This window comes from Bombina bombina, chromosome 7, assembly GCF_027579735.1.
Source record: "Bombina bombina isolate aBomBom1 chromosome 7, aBomBom1.pri, whole genome shotgun sequence".
Classification (NCBI taxonomy): Eukaryota; Metazoa; Chordata; class Amphibia; order Anura; family Bombinatoridae; genus Bombina; species Bombina bombina.
The window spans coordinates 428,189,794-428,216,146 of NC_069505.1; the positions used below are offsets into that span (position 1 = coordinate 428,189,794).

Sequence of the window (26,353 nt, forward strand, 5' to 3'; positions counted from 1 at the left end):
CACTGGGAGAGGCAGAAACTGTTGATCGTTTTTTTTTTTTGTTGAATTAAATAACCGGTATGGCTATGCTGGTATGTGTTTGGGGTTTTATATGTTCCACTTAGTTTTTTGCAAAACCGCTTCACCATGCGGTTGTTTTTAGGCCTACTCCGGCATCGGCCATAAGAATCCAAGAAGCCCGCTGCCGCTACAAAGATAGCATGAAGGGGCGGCCCCCGATCCAGGACCGGATCTAGTAGGGGGCAGACTTTCTTTCTTTGCTCAGGCTTGGGCAAGAGATGTTCAGGACCCCTGGGCGCTGGAAATCGTGACCCACTGGAATTCAAGGATTTTCTCCCAAGAGGGAGATTTCATCTTTCACGATTATCTGTAGACCAGATAAAAAGAAAGGCGTTCTTACGCTGTGTAATAGACTATGGGAGTAATTTGTCCCGTCCCAAAACAGGGACAGGGGTTTTACTCAAATCTTTTCGTGGTCCCCAAAAAAGATGGAACTTTCAGACCCATTTTAGATCTCAAGTGTCTAAACAAGTTTATCAGAGTCCCATCATTCAAGAGACTATACGAACAATCTTACCAATGATCCAGGAGGGTCAATATATGACTACCATGGACTTTAAGGACGCTTACCTTCATATTCCTATTCACAAGGATCATCATCAGTACCTAAGGTTTGCCTTCCTGGACAAACATTTTCCATTCGTGGCTCTTCCCTTTGGGTTGGCCACAGCACCCAGAATCTTCACAAAGGTTCTAGGGTCTCTCCTGGCGGTTCTCAGAAAGCGAGGCATAGCAGTGGCGCCTGATCTGGACGATATTTTGATCCAGGCGTCAACTTATCATTGACAAAATCTCACACGGACACAGTCCTGTCTTTCCTGAGAACGGTTGGAAGGTGAACATAGAGAAGAGTTCACTAGTTCCACAGACAAAGGTCCCCTTTTTGGGAACTCTGATAGACTCGGTAGAAATGAAAATATTTCTGACGGAGGTCAGAAAATCAAAGATTCAAAATACTTACATCAGTGGCTCAGTGCATGGAGGTAATTGGATTAATGGTAGCGGCAATGGACATCATTCCGTTTGCTCGATTTCATCTCAGACCACTGCAGCTGTGCATGCTCGGACAGTGGAATGGGGATTATGCGGATTTATCTCCTCAGATAAATCTGGATCAAGAGACCAGAGACTCTCTTCTTTGGTGGTTGTTGCCGGATCATTTGTCCCACGGGACTTGTTTCCGCAGACCCTTGTGGGTGATAGTGACAACGGACGGCAGCCTTCTGGGCTGGGGTGCAGTCTGGAATTCCCTGAAGGCTCAGGGTGTTTGGACTCAGGTGGAGTTTCTACTTCCAATCAATATTCTGGAACTGAGAGCAATATTCAATTCGCTTCAGGCGTGGCCTCAGTTGGCTTCGACCAAATTCATCAGATTCCAGTCGGACTACATCACGACTGTGGCATATATCAATCATCAGTGGGGAACAAGGAGTTCCTTAGCAATGATAGAAGTATCCAAGATAATCCGATGGGCGGAGACCCACTCTTGTTATCTATCGGCAATCTACATCCCAGGAGTAGAAAATTGGGAAGCGGATTTTCTAAGTCGTCAGACTTTTCATCCGGGGGAGTGGGAACTCCATTCGGAAGTGTTTCATTGATTCACAAATGGGGCAGACCAGAACTGGATCTGATGGCATCTCGTCAGAATGCCAAGCTTCCACGTTACGGATCCAGGTCAAGGGATCCCCAGGCCGAACTGATAGATGCCTTTTCAGTGCCTTGGTTGTTCAGTCTAGCTTATGTGTTTCCACCATTTCCTCTCCTTCCACGCGTGATTGCTCCAATTAAACAGGAGAGAGCTTCAGTAATCCTGATAGCGCCTGCGTGGCCACGCAGGACTTGGTATGCGGATCTAGTGGACATGTCCTCGCTGCCACCGTGGAAACTTCCTTTGAGACAGGACCTTCTCATTCAAGGTCCTTTCCAACATCCAAATCTAATTTCTCTGCAGCTGACTGCGTGGAGATTGAACACTTGATTTTATCAAAGCGAGGATTCTCTGATTCGGTTATCAATACTTTGATACAGGCTAGAAAGCCTGTCACAAGAAAAATCTATCATAAGATATGGCGTAAATATATTTATTGCTGTGAATCCAAGGGTTACTCATGGAGTAAAGTTAGGATTCCCAGGGTTCTGTCTTTTCTCCAAGAAGGATTGGAGAAAGGGTTATCAGCAAGTTCCTTCAAGGGACAAATTTCTGCTTTGTCAATTTTGTTTCACAAACGTTTGGCAGATGTGCCAGATGTTCAGTTTTTTTGTCAGGCTCTATCTAGAATTAAGCCTGTATTTAGACCAATTACTCCTCCCTGGAGTTTGAATTTAGTTCTTAGAGTTCTTCAAGGGGTTCCGTTTGAACCTATGCATTCCATAGATATTAAATTGTTATCTTGGAAAGTTCTGTTTTTGGTTGCTATTTCTTCTGCTCGAAGAGTTTCTGAGCTTTCAGCGTTAGTGTGATTCGCCTTATCTAATATTTCATTCTGATAAGGTGGTTTTACGTACCAAACCTGGTTTTCTTCCTAAGGTTGTTTCAAATAAGAATATTAATCAGGAAATTGTTGTTCCTTCCTTGTGTCATAATCCTTCTTCTAAGAAGGAGCGTCTGTTACATAACCTGGATGTGGTCCGTGCCTTAAAGTTTTACTTACAGGCAACTAAGGATTTTCGTCAATCATCTTCATTATTCATTGTTTATTCTGGAAAGCGTAGGGGTCAGAAAGCTACGGCTACCTCTCTTTCTTTTTGGCTGAGAAGTATCATCCGCTTGACATATGAGACTGCTGGACAGCAGCCTCCTGAAAGAATTACGGCTCATTCTACTAGGGCTGTGGCTTCCACATGGGCTTTTAAAAACGATGCATCTGTTGAACAGATTTGTAAGGCTGTGACTTGGTCGTCCCTTCATACTATTTCCAAATTTTACAAATTTGATACTTTTGCTTCTTCTGAGGCTGTTTTTGGGAGAAAAGTTCTTCAAGCAGTGGTGCCTTTCCGTTTAGGTCTCTGTCTTGTCCCTCCCTTTCATCCGTGTCCTGTAGCTTTGGTATTGTATCCCACAAGTAAGGATGAAATCCGTGGACTCTTCGTATCTTGTAGAATAAAAGGAAATTTATGCTTACCTGATAAATTGATTTCTTCTACGATACGACAAGTCCACGGCCCTCCCTGTCAATTTAAGACAGATTATATTTTTTATTATTTACAACTTCAGTCACCTCTGCACCTTTTAGCTTTTCTTTTCACTTCCTAAAACCTTCGGTCGAATGACTGGAGGTGGAAGGGAAGGGAGGAGCTATATATACGGCTCTGCTGTGGTGCTCTTTGCCACTTCCTGTTAGCAGGAAGATAATATCCCTCAAGTAAGGATGAAATCCGTGGACTCGTCGTATCGTAGAAGAAATAAATTTATCAGGTAAGCATAAATTTCCTTTTTCACCCGGGGGAGTGGGCTCTCCACCCCAAGGTGTTCTCTGAGTTAACTCTTAGGTGGGGGGGGTTCCGGAGATCAACCTCATGGCTTCTCATCTCAATGCCAAGCTACCCAGGTATGGGTCGAGATGGAGGGATCCTCAGACGGAACTGGTGGACGCATTAGCGGTTCCATGGAGGTTCAAGCTCATATATCTGTCTGCTCCATTTCTCGAGTCATCAAGCCCCTGCAATTCCAATAGCTCCATTTTGGCCTCGCAAGACCTGGTTCGCAGTCCTAGTGAGGATGTCCTCCTCCCCTCTGTGGAGATTACCGTCTCAGGCGGGCCTTCTAATTAAAGGTCCATTCCTACTTAGAAACCTAGATTCTCTGAGACTGACTGCGTGGAGATTAAATGCCTAGTCTTGTCTAAAAGAGGGTTCTCTGATAGTGTCATAGACACCCTGATCCAAGCTAGCAAGCCGGTCACTCGTCGTATTTACCACAAGGTGTTGCATACCTATCTGCTTTGGTGTGAGGAACGTAGTTTTCCTTGGCACAAAGTGAGGGTTGCTAGGATCCTGTCTTTTCTCCAAGATGGTTTGGAAAAAGGCCCATCGGCCAGCTCTCGCAAGGGTCAGATCTCTGCCCTGTCTGTTTTACTGCACAAGAGATTAGCAGACCTCCCTGATGTGCAGTCCTTTCTTCAAGCCCTGGTGAGAATCAGGCCTGTATTTAAACCTGTTGCTTCGCTTTGGAGCCTTAATCTTGTTCTTCGTGTTCTGCAGCAGGCTCCGTTTGAGCCTATAAATTCTGTTGATCTTAAAGGGACACTGAACCCAAAATTTTTCTTTCGGGATTCAGATAGCGCATGCAATTTTAAACAACTTTCTTCTATAAGATACGAGTCCACGGATTCATCCTTTACTTGTGGGATATTATCCTCCTGCTAACAGGAAGTGGCAAAGAGCACCACAGCAGAGCTGTCTATATAGCTCCTCCCTTGACTCCATCCCCCAGTCATTCTCTTTGCCTACTCTAAGTAATAGGAAGGGTAAAGTGAAAGAGGTGATAAAATGTTAATTTTTATTTTCTTCAAGCAAGAGTTTTTTATTTTAAATGGCACCGGTGTGTACTATTTTCTCCCAGGCAGCAGATGGATGAAGACTTCTGCCTGGAGGCTGATGATCTTAGCAGTTGTTACTAAGATCCAGAGTAGTTCCCACAGAATGGCTGAGGAGTACTTAAGAAACTTCAGTGTGAGGAACGTTTTTCATGCTATAAGCAGTGAGGTATGTTCAGTCATTTTTTTTCTTGAGAGACTGTGTTATTTCAGAATTGGCTGACAGTATCCCCATGAGGGAAAGGGTAAGCAGTAATCCTAAAGTATAAAGAGGGGTATTACTGAGCTTGCATATTGGGCTATAAAAAAATGGTTGACACTGATGTTAAGATGTTTGTGGGCAAACGTTTACATGACTGGGAGTGCAGATAACGTTTATGAGAGACATGTTTTATACTTTATTGAGTATCAGAGGGTACACATGGCTTCATTTATGGGTATATGAACCCACACGGCTAGGTTTTAGACCGCTCTGGTGCGGTTATTTTAGGCTGTGAGACATCGAGTGAGATGGGCGGGGCCTATTTTCGCGCCTCAGTTGCGCAGTTGTTTTTCCCAGACAAGCAGCAAGCTCCAACTCCGGTGGGCCTTTGAGAGCAGTATTGGGCCAAATCGAAGGTTTAATCCGATTTTTCAGACCCCTGAGGGCAGGTAGGCACCACAGCAGGGCTGTGGCGAGGTGCAAGGGGTGTTTTTTATTAATGCCCTGATGATCCCCTGTAACACATACTGGAGGTGGGGGAGAAACGTGCGTTGGCACTATGTGTTTATGAGAACCCAGGTACCTGTCGAATGTACCGTGGGCCAGGATTTCTAGTGCACCTGTCCAGGCCTATTCCCTGAATCTTTTGTTTCTTCAGAGACATTTTGGCTCTATACATGCAGCTGTACCTTTAAAGTGAGCTACGAATCTTTCAGGTGTGACTCCGACAGTGGAGTAAGTGGTTTTGAGGAGTGTGCTATTGGGGTGCAATGGAAGATGTGCCTATACGATAGGTGAACATATACATAACTTTGCGATACAGTCATTTGTCAAATTTCTTGGCAAAACTTACAATGCAAAATTGATTCAAATGGATCCTTCTGTCTATAGCCACTCATAGTCCCTGGTGACGAGAGACCACTCCCACTATTGCTGATGTCACACGCCAAGTAATCATCACAGGTGCTTGCAAGCAGAAGACAAGTGGAAACAACAAAAACCGGAGGACTTAAGCTAAGTATATGCTGTGTTTTCCAACTGAATTATTACACTTGCTAGAGACTCTTTATCCAGCAGTACTACTTGCGGCACATTTATTTGCCTTAAGAGAAGATTCCCTGGTATATATAAAGAGGAAAAACAAGCGCTTTTTGATACATAATATAGTTCACCTCTGTTTGGACTGCAGCCATATGTTTAACATGTATTTTGCCTACTTACTATAAATGTCCTATAAACATTAGATTCTATGTAACATTCGTTATAAACATGAGTTTTCTGGTTAACCCCTTATTGTTTATGATGTCTTTTTGTAATTTATAGCATAGGGAAAGTATTAGGTCTAAGTGCACTTAAAATGTTTTAGATTTTGCTGTCTTTAGTGGTAACTGATATTGACAGATAAGATATCGCTATATACTTAAGTGTATTTTTGGGAAATTATTATAAATAAATTTTTGAAAGTCTTCTATGTGTGCCGTTTATTCCCTTGCTGTTCTAGGGTAATCTTATATACCCTGGTATTTTTTTCTATCTTTCTTTTATATTTTATATTTACTATAAGGGTGGCACCATTTAAAGCAAATTAGCAATATTACCTACTCTCTCACACCCCCTATATTTAGTGTTTTTTATTAAATTAACGTTTTATAGTATTCCGTTTTTTCTGGTAAGGGTTAAGTATTCCTTTCCTTGTGGGGCAAACTTAGCTGCAAAGTTGGGATGCTTTTATCATAAAATTGGGATAATTTTATTGTTTTCAAGCAGTTTTTGAAAAATTGTATGCTTTTTTTTCTCTTAAAGGCGCAGTACCTTTTTTCAGTTTATTTTTTTTCACTAAATAAAGTGTTTTCAAGCCTGTTTGTGGTCATTAATAGCCTGTTTAACATGTCTGACATTGAGGAAAGCCAATGTTCCATGTGTTTAGAAGCCATTGTGGAACCCCCACTTAAAATGTGTCCCTCATGTACTGAAAGGGCCTTACATTGCAAAGAACATATTTAAGCTGATAAAAGTATGTCTCAGGATGATTCTCAGTCAGAAGAGAATCAGGTTATGCCATCTACTTCTCCCCAAGTGTCACAACCTTTAACGCCCGCCCAAGCGACGCCAAGTACTTCTAGTGCGTCTAATTATTTCACCCTGCAAGATATGGCCACAGTTATGTCTACTACCCTCACAGAGGTATTATCTAAACTGCATGGTTTGCAGGGGGAGCGGAGTAGGTCCGGTATTAGAGTAAATGCTGAGCCCTCTGACGCTTTATTAGCCATCTCCGATGTACCCTCACAATGTTCTGAATTGGGGGTGGGGGAATTGCTGTCTGAGCGAGAGCTTTCTGATTTAGGAAAGATGTTCCCTCAAACAGACTTGGATATGACGGCTTTTAAGTTTAAGCTTGAACACCTCCGCTTGTTGCTCATGGAGGTTTTAGCGACTCTGGATGATTGTGAGCCTATTGTAATTCCACCAGAGAAATTGTGTAAAATGGATAGATATCTAGAAGTTCCTACTTACACTAATGTTTTTCTGGTCCCTAAGAGGATTTCGGACATTGTTACTAAGGAATGGGATAGACCAGGCATTCCGTTCTCTCCCCCTCCTACTTTTAAGAAAATGTTTCCCATATCTGACACCATTCGGGATTCGGTCCCTAAGGTGGAGGGAGCTATTTCTACCCTGGCTAAGCGTACAACTATACCTATTGAGGACAGTTGTTCTTTCAAAGATCCTATGGATAAAAAATTAGAGGGTCTTCTAAAGAAAATTTTTATTCATCAGGGTTTTCTTCTGCAACCTATAGCGTGCATTGTTCCTGTAACTACTGCAGCTGCTTTTTGGTTTGAGGCTCTTAAGGTTGAGACCCCCTTAGATGATATTTTAGATAGAATTAAGGCTCTCAAGCTAGCTAATTCTTTTATTACAGATGCCGCTTTTCAACTGGCAAAATTAGTGGCAAACAATTCAGGTTTTGCCATTTTAGATGACACATCTGCGGATGTGTCATCTAAATCTAAGCTATTATCTATCCCTTTCAAAGGTAAGACCCTATTCGGGCCTGAACTGAAGGAGATCATTTCCGACATCACTGGAGGAAAGGGCCATGCCCTTCCTCAGGATAAGACAAATAGAATGAGGGCCAAACAAAATAATTTTCGTTCCTTTCGAAACTTCAAAGGTGGTCCCTCTAGCTCCTCCCCTGCCGCAAAGCAGGAGGGGAATTTTGCTCAATCCAAGTCAGTCTGGAGACCTAACCAGACTTGGAATAAAGGTTAACAGGCCAAGAAGCCCGCTGCTGCTACCAAGACAGCATGAAGGGGCAGCCTCTGATCCGGGACCGGATCTAGTAGGGGGCAGACTTTCTCTCTTCGCTCAGGCTTGGGCAAGACGTTCAGGATTCCTGGGCTTTAGAAATCGTGACCCAGAGGTATCTTCTAGACTTCAAAGATTCTCCTCCAAGGGGGAGATTTCATCTTTCACGGTTGTCTGTAAACCAGACAAAAAGACAGGCGTTCTTACGCTGTGTAGAAGACCTATATACTATGGGTGTAATCTGCCCAGTTCCAAAAGCAGAACAGGGGCAGGGGTTTTACTCCAATCTGTTCGTGGTTCCCAAAAAAGAGGGAACCTTCAGACTGATTTTAGATCTCAAGATCCTAAACAAATTTCTCAGAGTCCCATCCTTCAAGATGGAGACCATTCGGACAATTTTACCAATGATCCAGGAGGTTCAATATATGACCACCGTGGATTTGAGGGATGCGTATCTTCACATCCCTATCCACAAAGATCATCACCAGTTCCTCAGGTTCGCCTTCCTGGACAAGCATTACCAGTTTGTGGCTCTTCCTTTCGGGTTGGCCACAGCTCCCAGAATTTTCACAAAGGTGCTACGATCCCTTCTGGCGGTTCTAAGGCCGCGGGGCATAGCAGTGGCGCCTTATCTGGACAATTATCTTAATTCAGGCGTCAACTTACCAACTAGCCAAATCTCACACGGACATCGTGTTGGCTTTTTTTTTTTTGGCTCATGGGTGGAAGGTGAACATAAAGAAGAGTTCACTTATCCCTCTCACAAGAGTTCCACTCCTGGGAACTCTGATAGACTCGGTAGACATGAGAATTTTTCTGACGGAGGTCAGAAAGTCAAAGATTTTAACCACCTGCTGAGCACTTGAATCCATTCTTCGGCCGTCAGTGGCTCAGTGTATGGAGGTAATTGGACTAATGGTAGTGGCAATGGACATAGTTCCGTTTGCTCGCTTGCATCTCAGACCACTGCAACTGTGCATGCTCAGACAGTGGAATGGAGATTATGCAAATTTATCTCCTCAGATAAATCTGGATCAAGAGACCAGAGACTCTCTTCTTTGGTGGTTGTCACAGGATCATCTGTCCCAGGGAATGTGTTTCCGCAGGCTAGCATGGGTCATAGTGACGACGGACGCCAGCCTCTTGGGCTGGAGTGCAGTTTGGAATTCCCTGAAGGCACAGGGTGTGTGGACTTAGGAGGAGGCTCTCCTTCCAATAAATAATCTAGAACTGAGAGCGATATTCAACGCGCTTCAGGAGTGGCCTCAGCTGGCTTTGGCCAAATTCATAAGATTCCAGTCGGACAATATCACGACTAGCATATATCAATCATCAAGGGGGAACAAAGAGTTCTCTAGCGATGATAGAGGTTTCCAAAATCATTCGATGGGCAGAGACTCACTCTTGCCATCTACAGCAATCTATATCCCAGGAGTGGAGAACTGGGAAGCAGATTTTCTCAGTCGTCAGACTTTTCATCCGGGGAAGTGGGAGCTCCATCCGGAGGTGTTTGCACAATTGATTCATCAATGGGGCACACCAGAATTGGATCTGATGGCATCTCGTCAGAATGCCAAACTTCCTTGTTACGGGTCCAGATCAAGGGATTCTCAAGCAGTACTGATAGATGCTCTAGCAGTACCGTGGTCGTTCAACCTGGCTTATGTGTTTCCTCCTTTTCCTCTCCTTCCTCGTCTGATTGCATCAAACAGGAGAGGGCTTCAGTAATTTTAATAGCACCTGCGTGGCCACGCAGGATGTGGTATGCAGATCTGGTGGAGATGTCATCTCTGCCACCGTGGAAACTGCCAATACGCCAGGACCTGCTAATTCAGGGTCCGTTCCAACATCCAAATCTAGTTTTTCTGCAGCTGACTGTCTGGAGATTGAACGCTTGATTTTATCTAAGCGGGGATTCTCTGAGTCGGTCATAGATACCTTGATTCAGGCTCGAAAGCCTGTCACTAGGAAAATTTACCATAAGATATGGCGTAAATATATTTATTGGTGCGAATCCAAAGGCTACTCATGGAGTAAGATCAGGATTCCTAGGATTTTGTCCTTTCTCCAAGAAGGATTGGAGAAGGGGTTATCAGCTAGTTCCTTAAAGGGACAGATATCTGCTTTGTCAATTTTACTGCACAAGCGTCTGGCAGATGTCCCAGATGTTCAGTCGTTTTGTCGGGCTTTAGTTAGAATTAAGCCTGTGTTTAAACCTGTTGCTCCGCCATGGAGTTTGAATTTAGTTCTTAAAGTTCTTCAAGGGGTTCCGTTTGAACCTATGCATTCCATAGATATTAAGCTTCTATCTTGGAAAGTTCTGTTTTTAGTTGCTATCTCTTCTGCTCGAAGAGTTTCTGAACTATCTGCATTACAATGCGACTCGCCTTATCTTATTTTCCATTCTGATAAGGTGGTTTTGCGTACCAAACCTGGATTCCTTCCTAAGGTTGTTTCTAATATTAATCAGGAAATTGTAGTTCCTTCTCTGTGTCCTAACCCTTCTTCTAAGAAGGAGCGTCTGTTACATAACTTGGACGTTGTTCGTGCCTTGAAGTTTTACTTGCAAGCGATCAAAGATTTCCATCAAACATCTTCTCTGTTTGTTGTCTATTCTGGAAAACGTAGAGGTCAAAAAGCTACGGCTACCTCTCTTTCTTTTTGGCTGAAAAGCATCATCCGTTTGGCATACGAGACTGCTGGACAGCAGCCTCCTGAAAGGATTACAGCTCATTCTACTAGATCAGTGGCTTCCACATGGGCTTTTAAAAATGATGCTTCTGTTGAACAGATTTGTAAGGCTGCGACTTGGTCTTCCCTTCATACCTTTTCCAAATTTTACAAATTTGATACTTTTGCTTCTTCGGAGGCTGTTTTTGGGAGAAAAGTTCTTCAAGCAGTGGTGCCTTCAGTTTAGGTATCTGTCTTGTCCCTCCCGTTCATCCGTGTCCTGTAGCTTTGGTATTGTATCCCACAAGTAAAGGATGAATCCGTGGACTCGTCGTATCTTATAGAAGAAAAGTCAATTTATGCTTACCTGATAAATTGATTTCTTCTATGATACGACGAGTCCACGGCCGCCCTGTCAATTTAAGACAGATTATATCTTTTGATTTAAAACTTCAGTCACCTCTGCACCTTTTAGTTTCTCCTTTTTCTTCTTATACCTTCGGTCGAATGATTGGGGGGTGGAGTCAAGGGAGGAGCTATATAGACAGCTCTGCTGTGGTGCTTTTGCCTCTTCCTGTTAGCAGGAGGATAATATCCAACAAGTAAAGGATGAATCCGTGGACTTGTCGTATCATAGAAGAAATCAATTTATCAGGTAAGCATAAATTTACTTTTCTAATTTACTCATATTATCAAATTGTCTTCATTCTCTTGGTATCGTTATTTGAAATGCAAGAATGTAAGTTTAGATGCCGGCCCATTTTTGGTGAATAACCTGGGTTATTCTTGGTGGATAAATTCATCCACCAATAAAAAAGTGCTGTCCAGAGTTCTGAACCAAAAAGAAGCTTAGATGCCTTCTTTTTCAAATACAAATAAATATAGCAAGTGAACAAAGAAAAATTGATAATAGGAGTAAATTAGAAAGTTGCTTAAAATTGCATGCTCTATCTGAATCATGAAAGAAAAAATTTGGGTTCAGTGTCCCTTTAAGCTTTTATCCTGGAAGGTTATGTTTTTGTTGGCTATCACCTCTGCTCACAGAGTTTCTGAGATTTATGCCTTACAGTGCGACCACCCCCCCCCCTACGTTTATTCCATGCCGATAAGGCAGTGTTACATACCAAGTTTGGTTTCCTACCTAAGGTGGTCTCGGATCGCAACATCGATCAGGAGATTGTGTTTCCTTCCTTTTGTCCAAATCCTTCTTTGAAGGAACGTTTGCTCCACAATCTGGATGTGGTACGTGCCTTAAAGTTCTATCTTCAGGAGACTAAGGATTTCAGACAATCTTCATCCTTGTTTGTGTTATATGCCGGTAAACGCAAGGGCCAGAAGGCTTCTGCAACTTACCTATCTTTCTGGCTGAGAGGTATAATCCGTTTGAACTATGAGAAGGCCGGTCAACAGCCTCCTGAGAGGATTACTGCTCATTCCACTAGGGCAGTATCTTCTTTCTGGGCTTTTAAGAACAAAGCTTCTGTGGATCAGATTTGTAATAAGGCTACGTGGTCCTCCTTACATACTTTCTTAAAATTCTATAACTGCTTTTGGGAGATTAGGTGTTGCAAGCGGTGGTGCCTTCAGATTAAGGTCCGCCTATTCATTTTTGTCCTCCCGTTTTTCATTCTGTGTCCTCTATAGCTTGGGTATTGGTTCTCAACAGTAATGAATGAAGTTGTGGACTCTCCCTGCTTTTGGAAAGAAAACTAAATTTATGCTTAAATTCCTATCTTTCCTGGCAGGGAGAGTCCACGACCACGCCCAAAGTATTTGGCGGAATCCTTTCCTTTTCTTCTGGCACCTCCATTCCTTAATGTTTCTCCTGCTTTTCCTCATTCCCTCGGCGGAATGACTGGGGGTAGGGGGGACGTGGGAGGGATATTTATAGCTTTTGGCTGGAGTGTCTTTGCCTCCTCCTGGTGGCCAGGTGTTGATATTCCCAACAGTAATGAATGAAGTTGTGGACTCTTCCTGCCAGGAAAGAAAGGAATTTATCTGGTAAGCATACATTTTGTTTTGTTTTTTTATTCATAGGGAGAAGATAAAGGTTTCTACCAGCTGGTGGAATTGAGAATCGAAAGCAATTGGGGTCATCCAGAATACACCTGTATCTACCGATTCCGTGTGCACGGGGAGACAGAAATGTAGCAGCGGTAATGTTTAACAGAGTGACATAAAAAAAAGTACTGAGGATTATCGTCCAAGAGCACAGCGTTACATAACCAAGTGCTGTCTGTGCCAGCTTGCTGTACAGCATCACCATGCAAGAAAAAACCCACTCTCTGAGCTTCCCATCATCAAATGAACAGCCTGAAGAAGAGACAAGTCCTCATGACTTCTACATATAGATATCTAATAAACACAGATGTGCACATACCAGAGGCAAGTCCTCATGACTTCTTCATATAGATATCTAATACACACAGACGTGCACATACCAGAGGCAAGTCCTCATGACTTCTACATATAGATATCTAATACACACAGACGTGCACATACCAGAGGCAAGGGAGACAAGTCCTCATGACGTCTTCATATAGATATCTAATACACACAGACGTGCACGTACCAGAGGCAAGTCCTCATGACTTCTTCATATAGATATCTAATACACACAGACGTGCACGTACCAGAGACAAGTCCTCATGACATCTTCATATAGATATCTAATACACACAGACGTGAACGTACCAGAGGCAAGTCCTCATGACTTCTTCATATAGATATCTAATACACACAGACGTGCACGTACCAGAGGCAAGTCCTCATGACTTCTTCATATAGATATCTAATACACACAGACGTGCACGTACCAGAGGCAAGTCCTCATGACTTCTTCATATAGATATCTAATACACACAGAGTTGCGCCTCTGGTATAAGGACAATCCCTGAAGCCCATTGAGGGGAACTGCAGCCGATATTTGTATGCAGCGCTTACAATATATATAATAGTGGGGGAGGTGTATCTGTGGCAGGCAGACAGATACAGTCTTAGGGCTTTATAGACTCATAGATATATGTACCTTATTCTGGAGCTATAGAGATGGTATGTATTGTATTACATAATCACATAAAGGGTATACACTCTTTTATAAGTACGTGAGGAATAGACAATATGTTCCTTTTTAACAATATAACACAACAACAATAATACTTTTTATAAAAATTGTATCGGACTAATTTAAAATGAGTTGGGTACCGTGCAGTGTAACACAAAGGTTATTTTGTATTCCAATTCTAGGAAGTCATGATATTCTGTTTTTATTAGGGATGTGCATATTTTTGTTGTTCGTTGGTGTATTTGTACAGATATTCGTGTGTAACACTTTTTAATCTTAATAAATCCAGCAATAAAGTGAGTTAAATGCTGTAGGCCACAGCCATTTTTGGCATGTGTTTCAATAAAATACGCACATCCCTAGTTTTTATTGTCGGCTACATGAATGATAGAATGTACAAATTTGAAAAAGCAGATTATTTAACTGTATATATGGATTTTCTGACAATTTGCACTTGACTACAGCATTGATGCACTGTTTTCTTTATGTGATCTGATTCATTGTCTACTTGGCAGTATTAATTATTAAAGTATTTAGCTCAATGGTAGGAAAATGTCTGCTCCAACATGTCTTGTTATGTCTTGTGGAGCATTATTAATAAATAATTTATAAACAGCACAATTTTAAACTGCGAAGGAAACTTATTGTTTTCAAGGAAAGTATTGCTAACACAACCACAGAATAACTGCTATATCTGTATATAACTCCATATGGTTATGCATATTATGCAGGGCCTGCTAAGCAATTAATAGACAATTTGCATTAAATAAAACATATTGCACTGTAATAAATATAACAGATTGCCGACACTTAAAGTGAAAGTAAATCCTAGCGTTTTACAAACGCTAGGATTTACTATTGAAACAAATGAAGGGGACTTTCATTCATGAAGTATAAGATACCTCATGTAGAAAGCTCCTTTATTTGATTCAATCGATCGCTGTGTTTACCTTGTACAGCAGCCCACGGCAAAAAAAATAACCGTACGGTAAATCCGGATTTACCGCACGGCTATGGGCTAAGAGGTTAAAACGTCACCACTTAGCCAAAAAAATTTTTTGCCGTGGGCTGCTGTACAAGGTAAACACAGCGATCGATTGAATCAAATAAAGGAGCTTTCTACATGAGGTATCTTATCTTGAATAAATCTTTTATATTTACGATGCTGCTGCATTCTGGATCCCCTTTATTTGTTTCAATAGTAAATCCTAGCGTTTGTAAAACGCTAGGAGTTTACTTTCACTTTAAAGGGAACATTAGCGTCAGGCGTAAATCCCACATAAATTTAGCATAGTAAAAAATAAATAAATAATGCAGCACACATAGGTTTTGGTTTCATTGGGAATGCATCATGCATGTAAAGTATTCTGTGCTACATGCTTCCTAGTAATTACTTAGAGCCGTGCACAATCTCATTTACCTGTGACTTCTTATTGGTCACTGCAGAGGCAACCAGGTAAACCAGTATGGTAGTTTCCAATGCTGATACAGTATTTTTTTATGCAAATCATATGGCTAAAATATACTATGCATTTATAAAAATGTACTTTAAAGTCTCTTTAAATGTCTGTTTTTTTCTTTTGCGGGAATGACTATGGGCTGGAAAATATTCTTGCTTATGTGTGTCTATTACACACACAAATTTCCCATCTCTTACACACGCAAGGTGTTTTTGTTTGCAGCTATGTTTCCAAGCAGTATTATACAAAGCTTGTTTTATTTGCGCTGAGATTCTTGCCCTACATATATTACATGTCAGATTATAATTCAAATTGTGTCCCAGGGCTGAGGGCAGCAGTTGTGCAGCGTGTAGAGAGCTGTATGTTAAGCAGGGCCTAACGGCTGATGGCTCAGAACACACAAACAACATATTGCCTTCACTGGAACCTGATCTGTCTTTGTTCTACATATTATTGCACTTGCTTTGCTCACTTATATTCATGTTGATATTGCGGAATGTATTTTTTCTTTCTAATGGTAGTGAGAGTCCACAAATTCCTATTCTTACTTATGGGAAATACTTCACCTGGCCACCTGGAGGAAGCAAATACACCCCAAACAGAGCTTTCAAATTTCCCTATTTCCCTCCTACTTCCCCTACCCTCCCAGTAGTTCTTTGCCTCAATCATGGAGGTAGGCAGAGATAGAGGTGCTCTGCAGGATTTAAGTTCTTCATACCCTCAATGGATTGTTTCCTTCAAGAGAGGGCTGGGGAGTTGTTGGATACCATGTAAATTTTGGTGTGTTTTAGTTCCTGGGTGTCGCAAGGATGTTCCTATGCCTCTCCTAGTGAACTCATGCTATACCCCCTTTTCAGGCAAACTGTGTTAGTTACACTGATTTTCTTTTCTCTTTGAACAGGACTATTCCTGACAGAAAAAGGGCAAGTCCTGTTTTCACTTTATAAGAATGATTTCTTCCCTCTTAATGGCTAGTAGCCTAATAGAGATGCAGACTTGAAGGTTAAAGGGACATTGTACACTAGATTTGTCTTTGCATAAATGTTTTGTAGATAATCCATTTATACAGTGTGGAGTGTTTTATGGATAGTTTTGCTTATTTTTAAATAACATTGCACTGATTTTCAGACTCCTAACCAAGCCCCAAGGTTTTAGATGTATACTGTTGTCTACTTACTCCAGCTTGCTCCTGTTTTTGTAATGGGTCTTTTCATATGAAGGAGAGGGGAGAGTATCTGCTCTTTTTGCTCTCCAGCCCATTTCATTGGGTGTCCAGGCCTTTTCAACAGTGCTAAACTGGAGCTTCTAAGTAAGTTTTTTTTAAAAGGTTTTATACTGGATTTTTAGAGCATTATCTGTGCATATTATTATTTTATAGTAGAGTCTATTAAATGCAGTTATATGTAAATTGGTGTATATTGTCCCTTTAAAGTCGCTATGTGCACATACTCCCCTGTAACTGCAGGGGTTATTTAAATGTCTATAAAATGCTGAGATGGTGTTGGGACCCTTCTCCTCTTTATTGGGAATCTGGGGACGATAGTATATGTGTAGTCTCCATATTTTATGTTTAGTTCAACTTACAACAGGCGGCGGCACTGGCTCTTCTGACTTTACTTGTCTTTCAGATTCGGTAGATGCCGTTGTTAGATGGACCTGATCCAGTAGTTTATTGGGACCGGAGGGTAGGGCTGTTGTGTAACCTGTCCTGCAGCGGTAGTAGTCAATATTTCTTTCATGTAATTGGTCTTTTAAAACTTCTCATTTAGCTGATGAAATTTCAAATGACCAGCAACATAATAATTTATCCTCTTCTGATGAGGATCTATCTGATTCAGAAGATCCTTCCTCAGACATTGACACTGACAAATCTACTTATTTATTTAAAATAGAGTATATGCGTTCTTTATTAAAAGAAGTGTTAATTACTTTGGATATTGAGGTAACCAGTCCTATTGATGTTAAGTCTAATAAACATTTAAATGCTGTTTTTAAACCTCCTGTGGTTTCCCCAGGGGTTTTTCCTATTCCTGAGGCTATCTGGTATGATTTGTATGGAATGGAATAAGCCAGGTACTTCTTTTATTCCTTCTTCAAGGTTTAAAAAATTGTATCCTTTACCAGCAAAATCTATAGAGTTTTGGGAAAAAATCCCCAAAGTTGATGGGGCTATTTCTACTCTTGCTAAACGTACCACTATTCCTATGGAAGATAGTACTTCCTTTAAGGATCCTTTAGATAGGAAGCTTGAATCCTATCTAAGGAAGGCCTATTTATATTCAGGTCATCTTCTCAGACCTGCTATTTCTTAGGCTAATGTTGCGGCTGCCTCAACTTTTTGGTTGGAGAATTTAGCGCAACGAGAATTGGATCCTGACATATCTAGCATTACTCGCTTACTGAAACATGCTAATAATTTTATTTGTGATGCCATTTTTTATATTATCAAAATTGATGTTAGATCCATGTCTTTAGCTGTATTAGCTAGAAGAGCTTTGTGGCTTAAATTTTGGAATGCTGATATGACATCTAAATCTAGATTACTATCTCTTTCTTTACAAGGTAATAATTTATTTGGTTCTCAGTTGGATTCTATTATTTCAACTATCACTGGAGGAAAAGGAGTTTTTTTGCCTCAGGATAAAAAACCTAAGGGGAAATCTAAGGCTTCTAACCATTTTCGTTCCTTTCATCAGAATAAGGAACAAAAACTCAATCTTCCTCCCAAGGAATCTGCTTCCAGTTGGAAGCCTTCCTCAAATTGGAATAAATCCAAGCCATTTAGGAAACCAAAGCCAGCCCCTAAATCCGCATGAAGGTGCGGCCCCTCATTCCAGCTCAGCTGGTAGGGGGCAGATTAAGGGTTTTCAAGGATTGTTGGATAAAATCTGTAAAAAAATCATTGGATTCAGAGCATTGTCTCTCAAGGGTATCAAATAGGATTCAAAGTAATACCTCCTGTGAGAAGATTTTTTCTCTCACGCATCCCTGTAAATCCAGTAAAAGCTCAGGCTTTTCTGAAGTGTGTTTCAGACCTGGAGTCTTCAGAGGTAATCATGCCAGTTCCTCCTCAGGAACAAAGTTTGGGGTTTTATTCAAACCTATTCATTGTACCAAAGAAAGAAAATTTGTTCACACCAGTTCTGGATCTGAACATTTTTAATCGTTATGTAAGAGTACCAACTTTCAATATGGTATAAGGACTATTCTGCCTTTTGTTCTGCAAGGTCATTATGTCCACAATAGACTTGCAGGATGCATACCTTCATTTTCCGATTTATCCAGAACACTATCAGTTTCTGAGATTCTCTTTTCTAGACAAGCATTACCAATTTGTTGCTCTTCCATTTGGCCTAGCAACAGCTCCAAGAATCTTTTCAAAGGTTCTGGGTGCCCTACTATCTGTAATCAGAGAACAGGGTATTGCGGTGTTTCCTTATTTGGACGATATCTTTGGTACTAGCTCAGTCTTTACATACTGCAGAATCTCACACGAATCAACTAGTCTTGTTTCTTCGGAAACATGGTTGGAGGATCAGTTTACCAAAAAGTTTCTTGATTCTTCAGACAAGGGTCACCTTTTTAGGTTTCCAGTTAGATTCAGTGTCCATGACTCTGTCTCTAACAGACAAGAGACGTTTAAAATTGGTGTCAGCATGCCGGCACCTTCAGTCTCAGTCATTCCCTTCAGTGACTATGTGCATGGAAGTTTTAGGTCTCATGACTGCAGCATCGGACGCGATCCCTTTTGCTCGTTTTCACATGAGACCTCTACAGCTTTGCATGCTGAATCAATGGTGCAGGGATTATACAAAGATATCACAATTAATATCCTTGAATCCCAATGTACGACACTCTCTGACATGGTGGATAGATCACCATCGTTTGGTTCAAGGGACCTCTTTTGTTCGGCCAACCTGGACTGTGATCTCAATAGAGTCTTTCAGGTTGGGGAGCTGTTTGGGGATCTCTGACAGCACAAGGGGTTTGGAAATCTCAAGAGGCGAGATTACCAATAAATTATTTTAGAACTCCGTGCAATTCTCAGGGCTCTTCAGTTTTGGCCTCTGCTAAAGAGAGAACCGTTCATTTGTTTTCAGATAGACAATATCACAACTGTGGCTTATGTCAATCATCAGGGTGGGACTCGCAGCCCCCAAGCTATGAAAGAAGTATCTCTGATACTTGCTTGGGCGGAATCCAGCTCCAGTCTAATTTCTGCGGTGCATATCCCAGGTGTAGACAATTGGGAGGCGGATTATCTCAGCCGCCAGACTTTACATCCAGGGGAGTGGTCTCTCCATCCAGATGTGTTTTCTCAGATTGTTCAGATGTTTGGTCTTCCAGAGATAGATCTCATGGCCTCTCATCTAAACAAGAAACTTCCCAGATACCTGTCCAGGTCCAGGTATGTTCAGGTGGAAGCAGTGGATGCACTGACACTTCCTTGGTGTTCTCATCCTGCTTACATCTTCCCGCCTCTAGTTCTCCTTCCAAGAGTGATCTCCAAAATCATCATGGAACAGTCTTTTGTGTTGCTGGTGGCTCCAGCATGGCCACACAGGTTTTTGGTATGCGGATCTGGTGCGGAAGTCCAGTTGCCCGCCTTGGTCACTTCCGTTTCGGCCGGACCTACTATCTCAAGGTCCGTTTTTCCATCAGGATCTCAAATCATTAAATGTGAAGGTGTGGAACGCCTTCTATGACTTGAACGCTTAGTTCTAAGTCATAGAGGTTTCTCTGACTCAGTGATTAATACTATGTTACAAGCTCGTAAATCTGTCTCTAGAAAGATTTATTATAGAGTTTGGAAGACTTACATTTCATGGTGTTCTTCTCATAAATTCTCCTGGCATTCTTTTAGAATTCCTAGAATTTTACAGTTCCTTCAGGATGGTTTGGATAAGGGTTTGTCTGCAAGTTCCTTGAAAGGACAAATCTCCGCTCTTTCTGTTTTATTTCACAGAAAGATTGCTATACTTCCTGATATTCACTGTTTTGTACAGGCTTTAGTTCGTATTAAGCCTGTCATTAAATCAATTTCTCCTCCTTGGAGTCTTAATTTGGTTCTGAAGGCGTTACAGGCTCCTCCATTTGAGCCTATGCATTCTTTGGACATTAAACTACTTTCTTGGAAAGTGTTGTTTCTTTTGGCTATCTCTTCTGCTAGAAGAGTTTCTGAGCTATCTGCTCTTTCTTGTGAGTCTCCTTTTCTGATTTTTCATCAGGATAAGGCAGTTTTGCAGACTTCTTTTCAATTTTTACCTAAGGTTGTGAATTCCAACAACATTAGTAGAGAAATTGTTGTCCCTTCCTTATGTCCTAATCCTAAGAATTCTTTGGAGAGATCCTTTGAAATATTATGTGGAAGCTACTAAAGATTTCAGGAAGACTTCTAGTCTATTTGTTTTATTTTCTGGTCCTAGGAAAGGTAAGAAGGCTTCTGCTAGTTCATTGGCTTCTTGGTTGAAACTTTTGATTCATCAAGCTTATTTGGAGTCGGGTCAGGCCCCGCCTCAGAGAATTACAGCTCATTCTACTAGATCAGTTTCCACTTCGTGAGATTTTAAGAATGAAGCTTCAGTTGATCAGATTTGCAAAGCAGCGACTTGGTCCACTTTGCATACATTTACTAAATTCTACAGTTTTTATGTATTTGCTTCTTCGGAAGCAGTTTTTGGTAGAAAAGTTCTTCAGGCAGCTGTTTCAGTTTGATTCTTCTGCTTTTGATTTGTTTTTTTCTTTCAAAGATGAAATAAACTTATTTTTGTTTTGGGTTGTGGATTAATTTTTTCAGTGGAATATGGCTGTTTTTATTTTTATTCCCTCCCTCTCTAGTGACTCTTGAGTGGAAGACTCCACATCTTGGGTATTGATATCCCATATGTCACTAGCTCATGGACTCTTGCCAATTACATTAAAGAAAACATAATTTATGTAAGAACTTACCTGATAAATTCATTTCTTTCATATTGGCAAGAGTCCATGAGGCCAACCCTTTTTATGGTGGTTATGATTTTTTGTATAAAGCACAATTATTTCCAAATTTCCTTTGTTGATGCTTTCTACTCCTTTCTTTATCACCCCACTGCTTGGCTATTCGTTTAACTGAATTGTGGGTGTGGTGAGGGGTGTATTTATAGGCATTTTGAGGTTTGGGAAACTTTGCCCCTCCTGGTAGGATTGTATATCCCATATGTCACTAGCTCATGGACTCTTGCCAATATGAAAGAAATTAATTTATTAGGTAAGTTCTTACATAAATTATGTTTTTTTCCTGCCACAAGCATAGTTTGGCGCGTGTCCCGCCCTAACTGCACTGCGTGATTGCGCATTAAAAGTGTGCAACGCTTCAACCTCTCAGATAGCAGCGGCGGCCTGCGAGCTGATAGGTTTTTCCAGAGGTGGTAAGACACCTCATATCGAACATTAGCACAGTCTACTTGTTATATCAGGGTGATTGATATAAAGTAACAGGTCCCCTGTGTTAACAATGTGCAATTGCAACCTCCCAACATGCTGTAGTTTTGTGATTCTGCTCCCACATCCCAACCGGAAGTTAGTCCTTTTCCTCACGACTTTGCGGCCCTTGAGTCTGTTTCAAGGGGCTTGGGTCCATTCCATTTAGGATCCTTCTGGACAGTGTCTCCGGGGTATAGAATAGGTTTCCAAACTCATCCCCCAAAGGGCAGGTTTCTTCTGTTGCAGATTTCAAGAAAGCCGTAAAAGAGAATGTGTAGAAGATCTGGTATCTATGGGCGTTATTGTGCCCGTCCCCCTGGAAGTGTTGCGTTCTTTAATCTACTATTCGACCTTCTATAACTCAATGCATGGAGGTAGTAGGCCTTATGGTAGACGCTATACATTTTGCTTGCTTTCATTTGAAACCTCTACAGTTATGCATGCTCAGACAATGGATGGGAATCATTCAGATCTGTCTCAAGTAATCTATCTAGATCCGGGTACCAGGAGTTCTCTCTCCTGGTGGATGTCTCAGGAACCCATCCTTTGGGGTATGTGTTTCCTACGCCCATCCTGGTACATTATTACCACAGACACGAGTCTGACAGGATGGCGCGCGGTATGGGGAACTCAAAGAGCCCAGGGAGTATCTTTAACGGGGAGACGTCTCTCCCTATAAACGTCTTGGAACTGAGGGCCATCTTTAATGCTCTGATGGCACAGCCCCAGTTATGCTCTGTCCATTCTATTCCATTTCAATCAGACAACATTACTATGGTGGCTTATGTCAATCATCAAGGTGGAACTCACAGTCCTCCTTCAATGGGCAGAACAATACCAGTGCCAGATTTTAACTATTCACATTCCAGACATGGAGAACTAGGAGGCAGATTTTTTGGAAAAATGAATCGTTAATGGGGGTCTCCAGAGATGGAGCTCATGGTGTCTCATCTCAATTTCAAACTTCCGAGATATGGATCTAGGTCGAGGGACCCTCAGGCAGAGTTAGTGGATGCATTAGCAGCTTTTTGGAGTTACTATCTAGTTTACCTATTCCCTCCAGTTTTTCTTCTTTGGGTAATAACAGGAGGGAGTATCAGTGATTCATTTAGCTCCTGTGTGGCCTCGTAAGAATGTCTTTTGCTCCTTCGTGGAGTCTTCCACAGAGGCCAGACCTTCTAGCTCAGGGTCTGTTGTTCCATCAAAATCTCAATTCTGTGAAGCTGACTGCTTGGAGATTGAACAACTAATTTTGGCTCAGAGCGGATTCTCTGAAGCTGTGACTGATACTCTATATTCGGCATATAAGCCTGTAACCAGACATATATACCATAAGTTATGGAAGGATTATCTTTTTGTTGCACGGATCATGGATTTTCTTTCCACAGAGTGAGGATTCTGCGTATTCCTCAGTTCTTACAAGATGGACTGGAGTAGTGTCTTTCAGCTAGTTCTCTTATGTGCCAGATATCGGCTCTCTTTAAGTTTTGTTGTATAAGAAGCTGGCTCATTTGCTAGATGTTCAATCGTTAAATAAATAAATATATGTATATATGTATATATATATATATATATATATATAGATAGATAGATAGATAGATATATTAGACCAGTTTTCAAACCTATTGCTCACCCGTGGAGCCTTAATCTTGTTCTTTTAGAGTTTTTTTTACCAGTCTCTCTTGGAAAGTGTTTCGGAATTTTCTGCTCTCCAATGTAATCCTCCGTATCTGGTCTTTCAAACCGATAAGGCTGTTCTTTGGACAAAGACAGCATTTTTACCTAAGGTGGTTTCAACAAATAATAACAACCAGGATATTGTTGTTCCTTCTCTTTGTCCCAATCCTACCTCTTCCAAAGTATTACATAATAGCATAATTTGGATGTCGTCAGAGCATTAAAGTTTTATCTTCATGCTACCAAGGAATTCCATTAATCATACCCATTTCTTCTGTTTTCTGGCAACAGCAAGAGCCAAAAGGCCACTGCTGTTTCTTTATCTTTCTGGCTTCAAAGTCTGATTCTTATGACTTACTTAGAGGCGGGTTAGCAGCCCCCAGCCCGTGTTATGGCTCACTCTACCTGTGCGGTAGCTACGTCTTGGGCCTTCAAGAATGAGGCTTCAGTTGAACAGATCTGCAAGGCTGCTACCGGGTCTTCCCTACATACTTTCATGAAATTCTATTGGTATGATGTGGAGGCTTCCTTTGGGAGAAAGGTTCTTCACGTTTTGGCGCCTTACAACTAGGGACTTTACCTTACCTTTATTCCCACCCTAATTTTTGTGTGGACTCCACAGCTTGGGTATTAATTTCCCATAAGTAAGAATAGGAATTTGTAGACTCACTACCATTAGAAAGAAAATATAATTTATTCTTACCTGATTAAATTCTTTTCTTTCTTGGTAGTCAGAATCCGCCCTGAATATAGTGTAGTAACGGCAGTATATTTGGCATCTCTTTATTTTTTCCTTATCCTCTGCTTGAACTACTGGGAGTGTAGGGAAGTAGGAGGGATATTTGAATTCTCTGTTTGGGGTGTCTTTGCCTCCTTTTGGTGGCCAGGTGAAGTATTTCCCATAAGAAAGAAAAGGAATTTGTGGACTCTAACTACAAAGAGAGAAAATATTTTTTTCAGGTAAGAATAAATTATATTTTTGTCTGAGTTTGTTAAACGCACAGTGTTCTTTTGATGTATTCAAAAGCTACTCAACAGTATTCAGATATCTGCATACAGAGCAGTCTGGTGTGCACTATAAATCTATACAGCGACCGGCAACCATCCTGCAGGCCAGAGTTAAAGAGAAAGTCAACCATAGCGTTTTGGAAACACTAGGGTTGACGGTTGAAACAAATAAAGGGCACTTTCATTCATGAAGTATAAGATACTTCATGCAGAAAGTGCCTTTATTCGTTTCAACAGATCGCCATTCTTAGCTGCAACGGCAGCCCATGGCCGAAAAATATTTTGCTAAGAGGTGATGTTTTCTCCTCTTAGCCAATAGCCGTGCAGTAAATCCGGCTTAGCACCTATGGGAGCCGGATTTACCACACGGCTATTGGCTAAGAGATGAAAACGTCACCTCTTAGCAAAAAAATTTTTTAGCCGTGGGCTGCTGTAGCAGCTAAGAACGGTGATCGATGGAAACAAATAAAGGAGCTTTATTTGTTTCAATTGTCAGTCCTAGCGTTTGTACAACGCTAGGATTGACTTTCATTTTAAAGACTTTTCCTACTCTCAAGCACATGGTTAAATAAATAAAACACTGTCTAGCCCACCCTCACTCACTCACTCAAAAAGCCAATCTATAATTCTGGTGTTTACAATGTGTTTAGTATTAACCATGTTTATATTTCCTGATTGCCCAAGTCATGTATTTTAACCCCTTAAGTATTATCACTTTCAGCTAACATGAGCTGAGGAATGTACTTCCGTAACGTTTACGGCGTGCCAGTCATTTTAAACAAAGGTTGTTAGGAATTGTTGAATGTGACTTTTATTTTGTATCCTATCAGAAGCTTGAGCACTGTTTATTGTGTTAATTCTAATTAAACAAGTTTGTTTAAATAAATAAAAAAAAGCGTTTGTGTGTTTTTTATTTGAGCTTTGTATCTTTTCCTTTACATTCATCGGTTCGTACACTAAAAGGCAAATCTATGGCCTAGATTCTAAGCTTTCTTTCTATGCTGTGAAAAATCATCATGATCAAGTTGGCTATTCTTGGTTTTCTTACCAACAATGGTTGCAAAGAGCTTCAATTAGTTATTGCATTTATCTCAATTATAATTCTGGGACATTTGGAATTGGCTACACTAAGCTTGGAAACTAAATAAATAAAAAAAAATGTATTATATAAAAAGAGGGAAGATCATTACTGCCTTTTTCTGTTTGATGGTTAAAGATATCGGTCAAATGTGCAATATATAGACGCATTGTAGCAATATATTTACATTAGCAAAAGTCATTACTGTTTTCAGTGGCATATGCACATATGCTGTAAGGGCTGTGCACCAGTATTGTAGCTTAGAGAACTGGCCGAAGTGTGTATTGTGTCTGTGAAGACGTAACTTATGCCATAAAAGCCACTACTGACTCTCTTAGAACACTGGTGCACGGGCCCTCACAGCATATGTGCATATGCCAGGGGAAACCAGCAATAACTTTAACTAGAAGCATTTTTGTTAATGGAAATATATTACAAACATGCTTCTATTTTTAAATTGAAATGTACCCATGCATATTCCAATTTTGACCTTTAAAGGTACACTAGATTTTTATTTGCATACATGTTTTGTAGATGATCCATTTATATAGCCTATACAGCTTTTTTTATGTATAGTTTTGCTTATTTTTAAATAACTGCTCTAATTTTCAGACTCCTAACCAAGCCCCAAGTTTTAGAAAAACAGATGTTTACCTACTCCAGCTTGCTCCTGTTTGTGTAAAGAGTCTTTCCATCTTAATGGGAGGAGAGTTCACTGCTTCATTCATTACTTGTGGGAAATAAGAACCTGGCCAGGAAGGAAGCAAAGACACCAGCCAAAGACTTAAATACCCCACTCCCCTCATCCCCCAGTCATTCTTT

General features: G+C 41.1%; 1 protein-coding gene and 1 long non-coding RNA gene across 3 annotated transcripts in view; both read left to right on the forward strand.

Moving 5' to 3' along the window:
- Positions 1-14,467, forward strand: part of SUN2 (Sad1 and UNC84 domain containing 2) — a 143,257-nt gene extending 128,790 nt beyond the window's left edge. For both annotated transcript variants that reach the window (XM_053721311.1, XM_053721310.1), the window contains one exon: positions 12,820-14,467. In XM_053721311.1, the coding sequence (XP_053577286.1) occupies positions 12,820-12,933 (114 nt within the window). In that variant the 3' untranslated portion in view covers positions 12,934-14,467. The remainder of the gene's footprint in view (positions 1-12,819) is intronic.
- A 496-nt stretch (positions 14,468-14,963) lies between these two features.
- LOC128666612 (uncharacterized) lies at positions 14,964-25,348 on the forward strand. The gene is made up of 2 exons (XR_008403252.1): positions 14,964-24,089; positions 24,406-25,348. It is a non-coding gene; the product is annotated as an uncharacterized LOC128666612 (long non-coding RNA).
- The last annotated feature ends 1,005 nt before the right edge of the window (positions 25,349-26,353 follow it).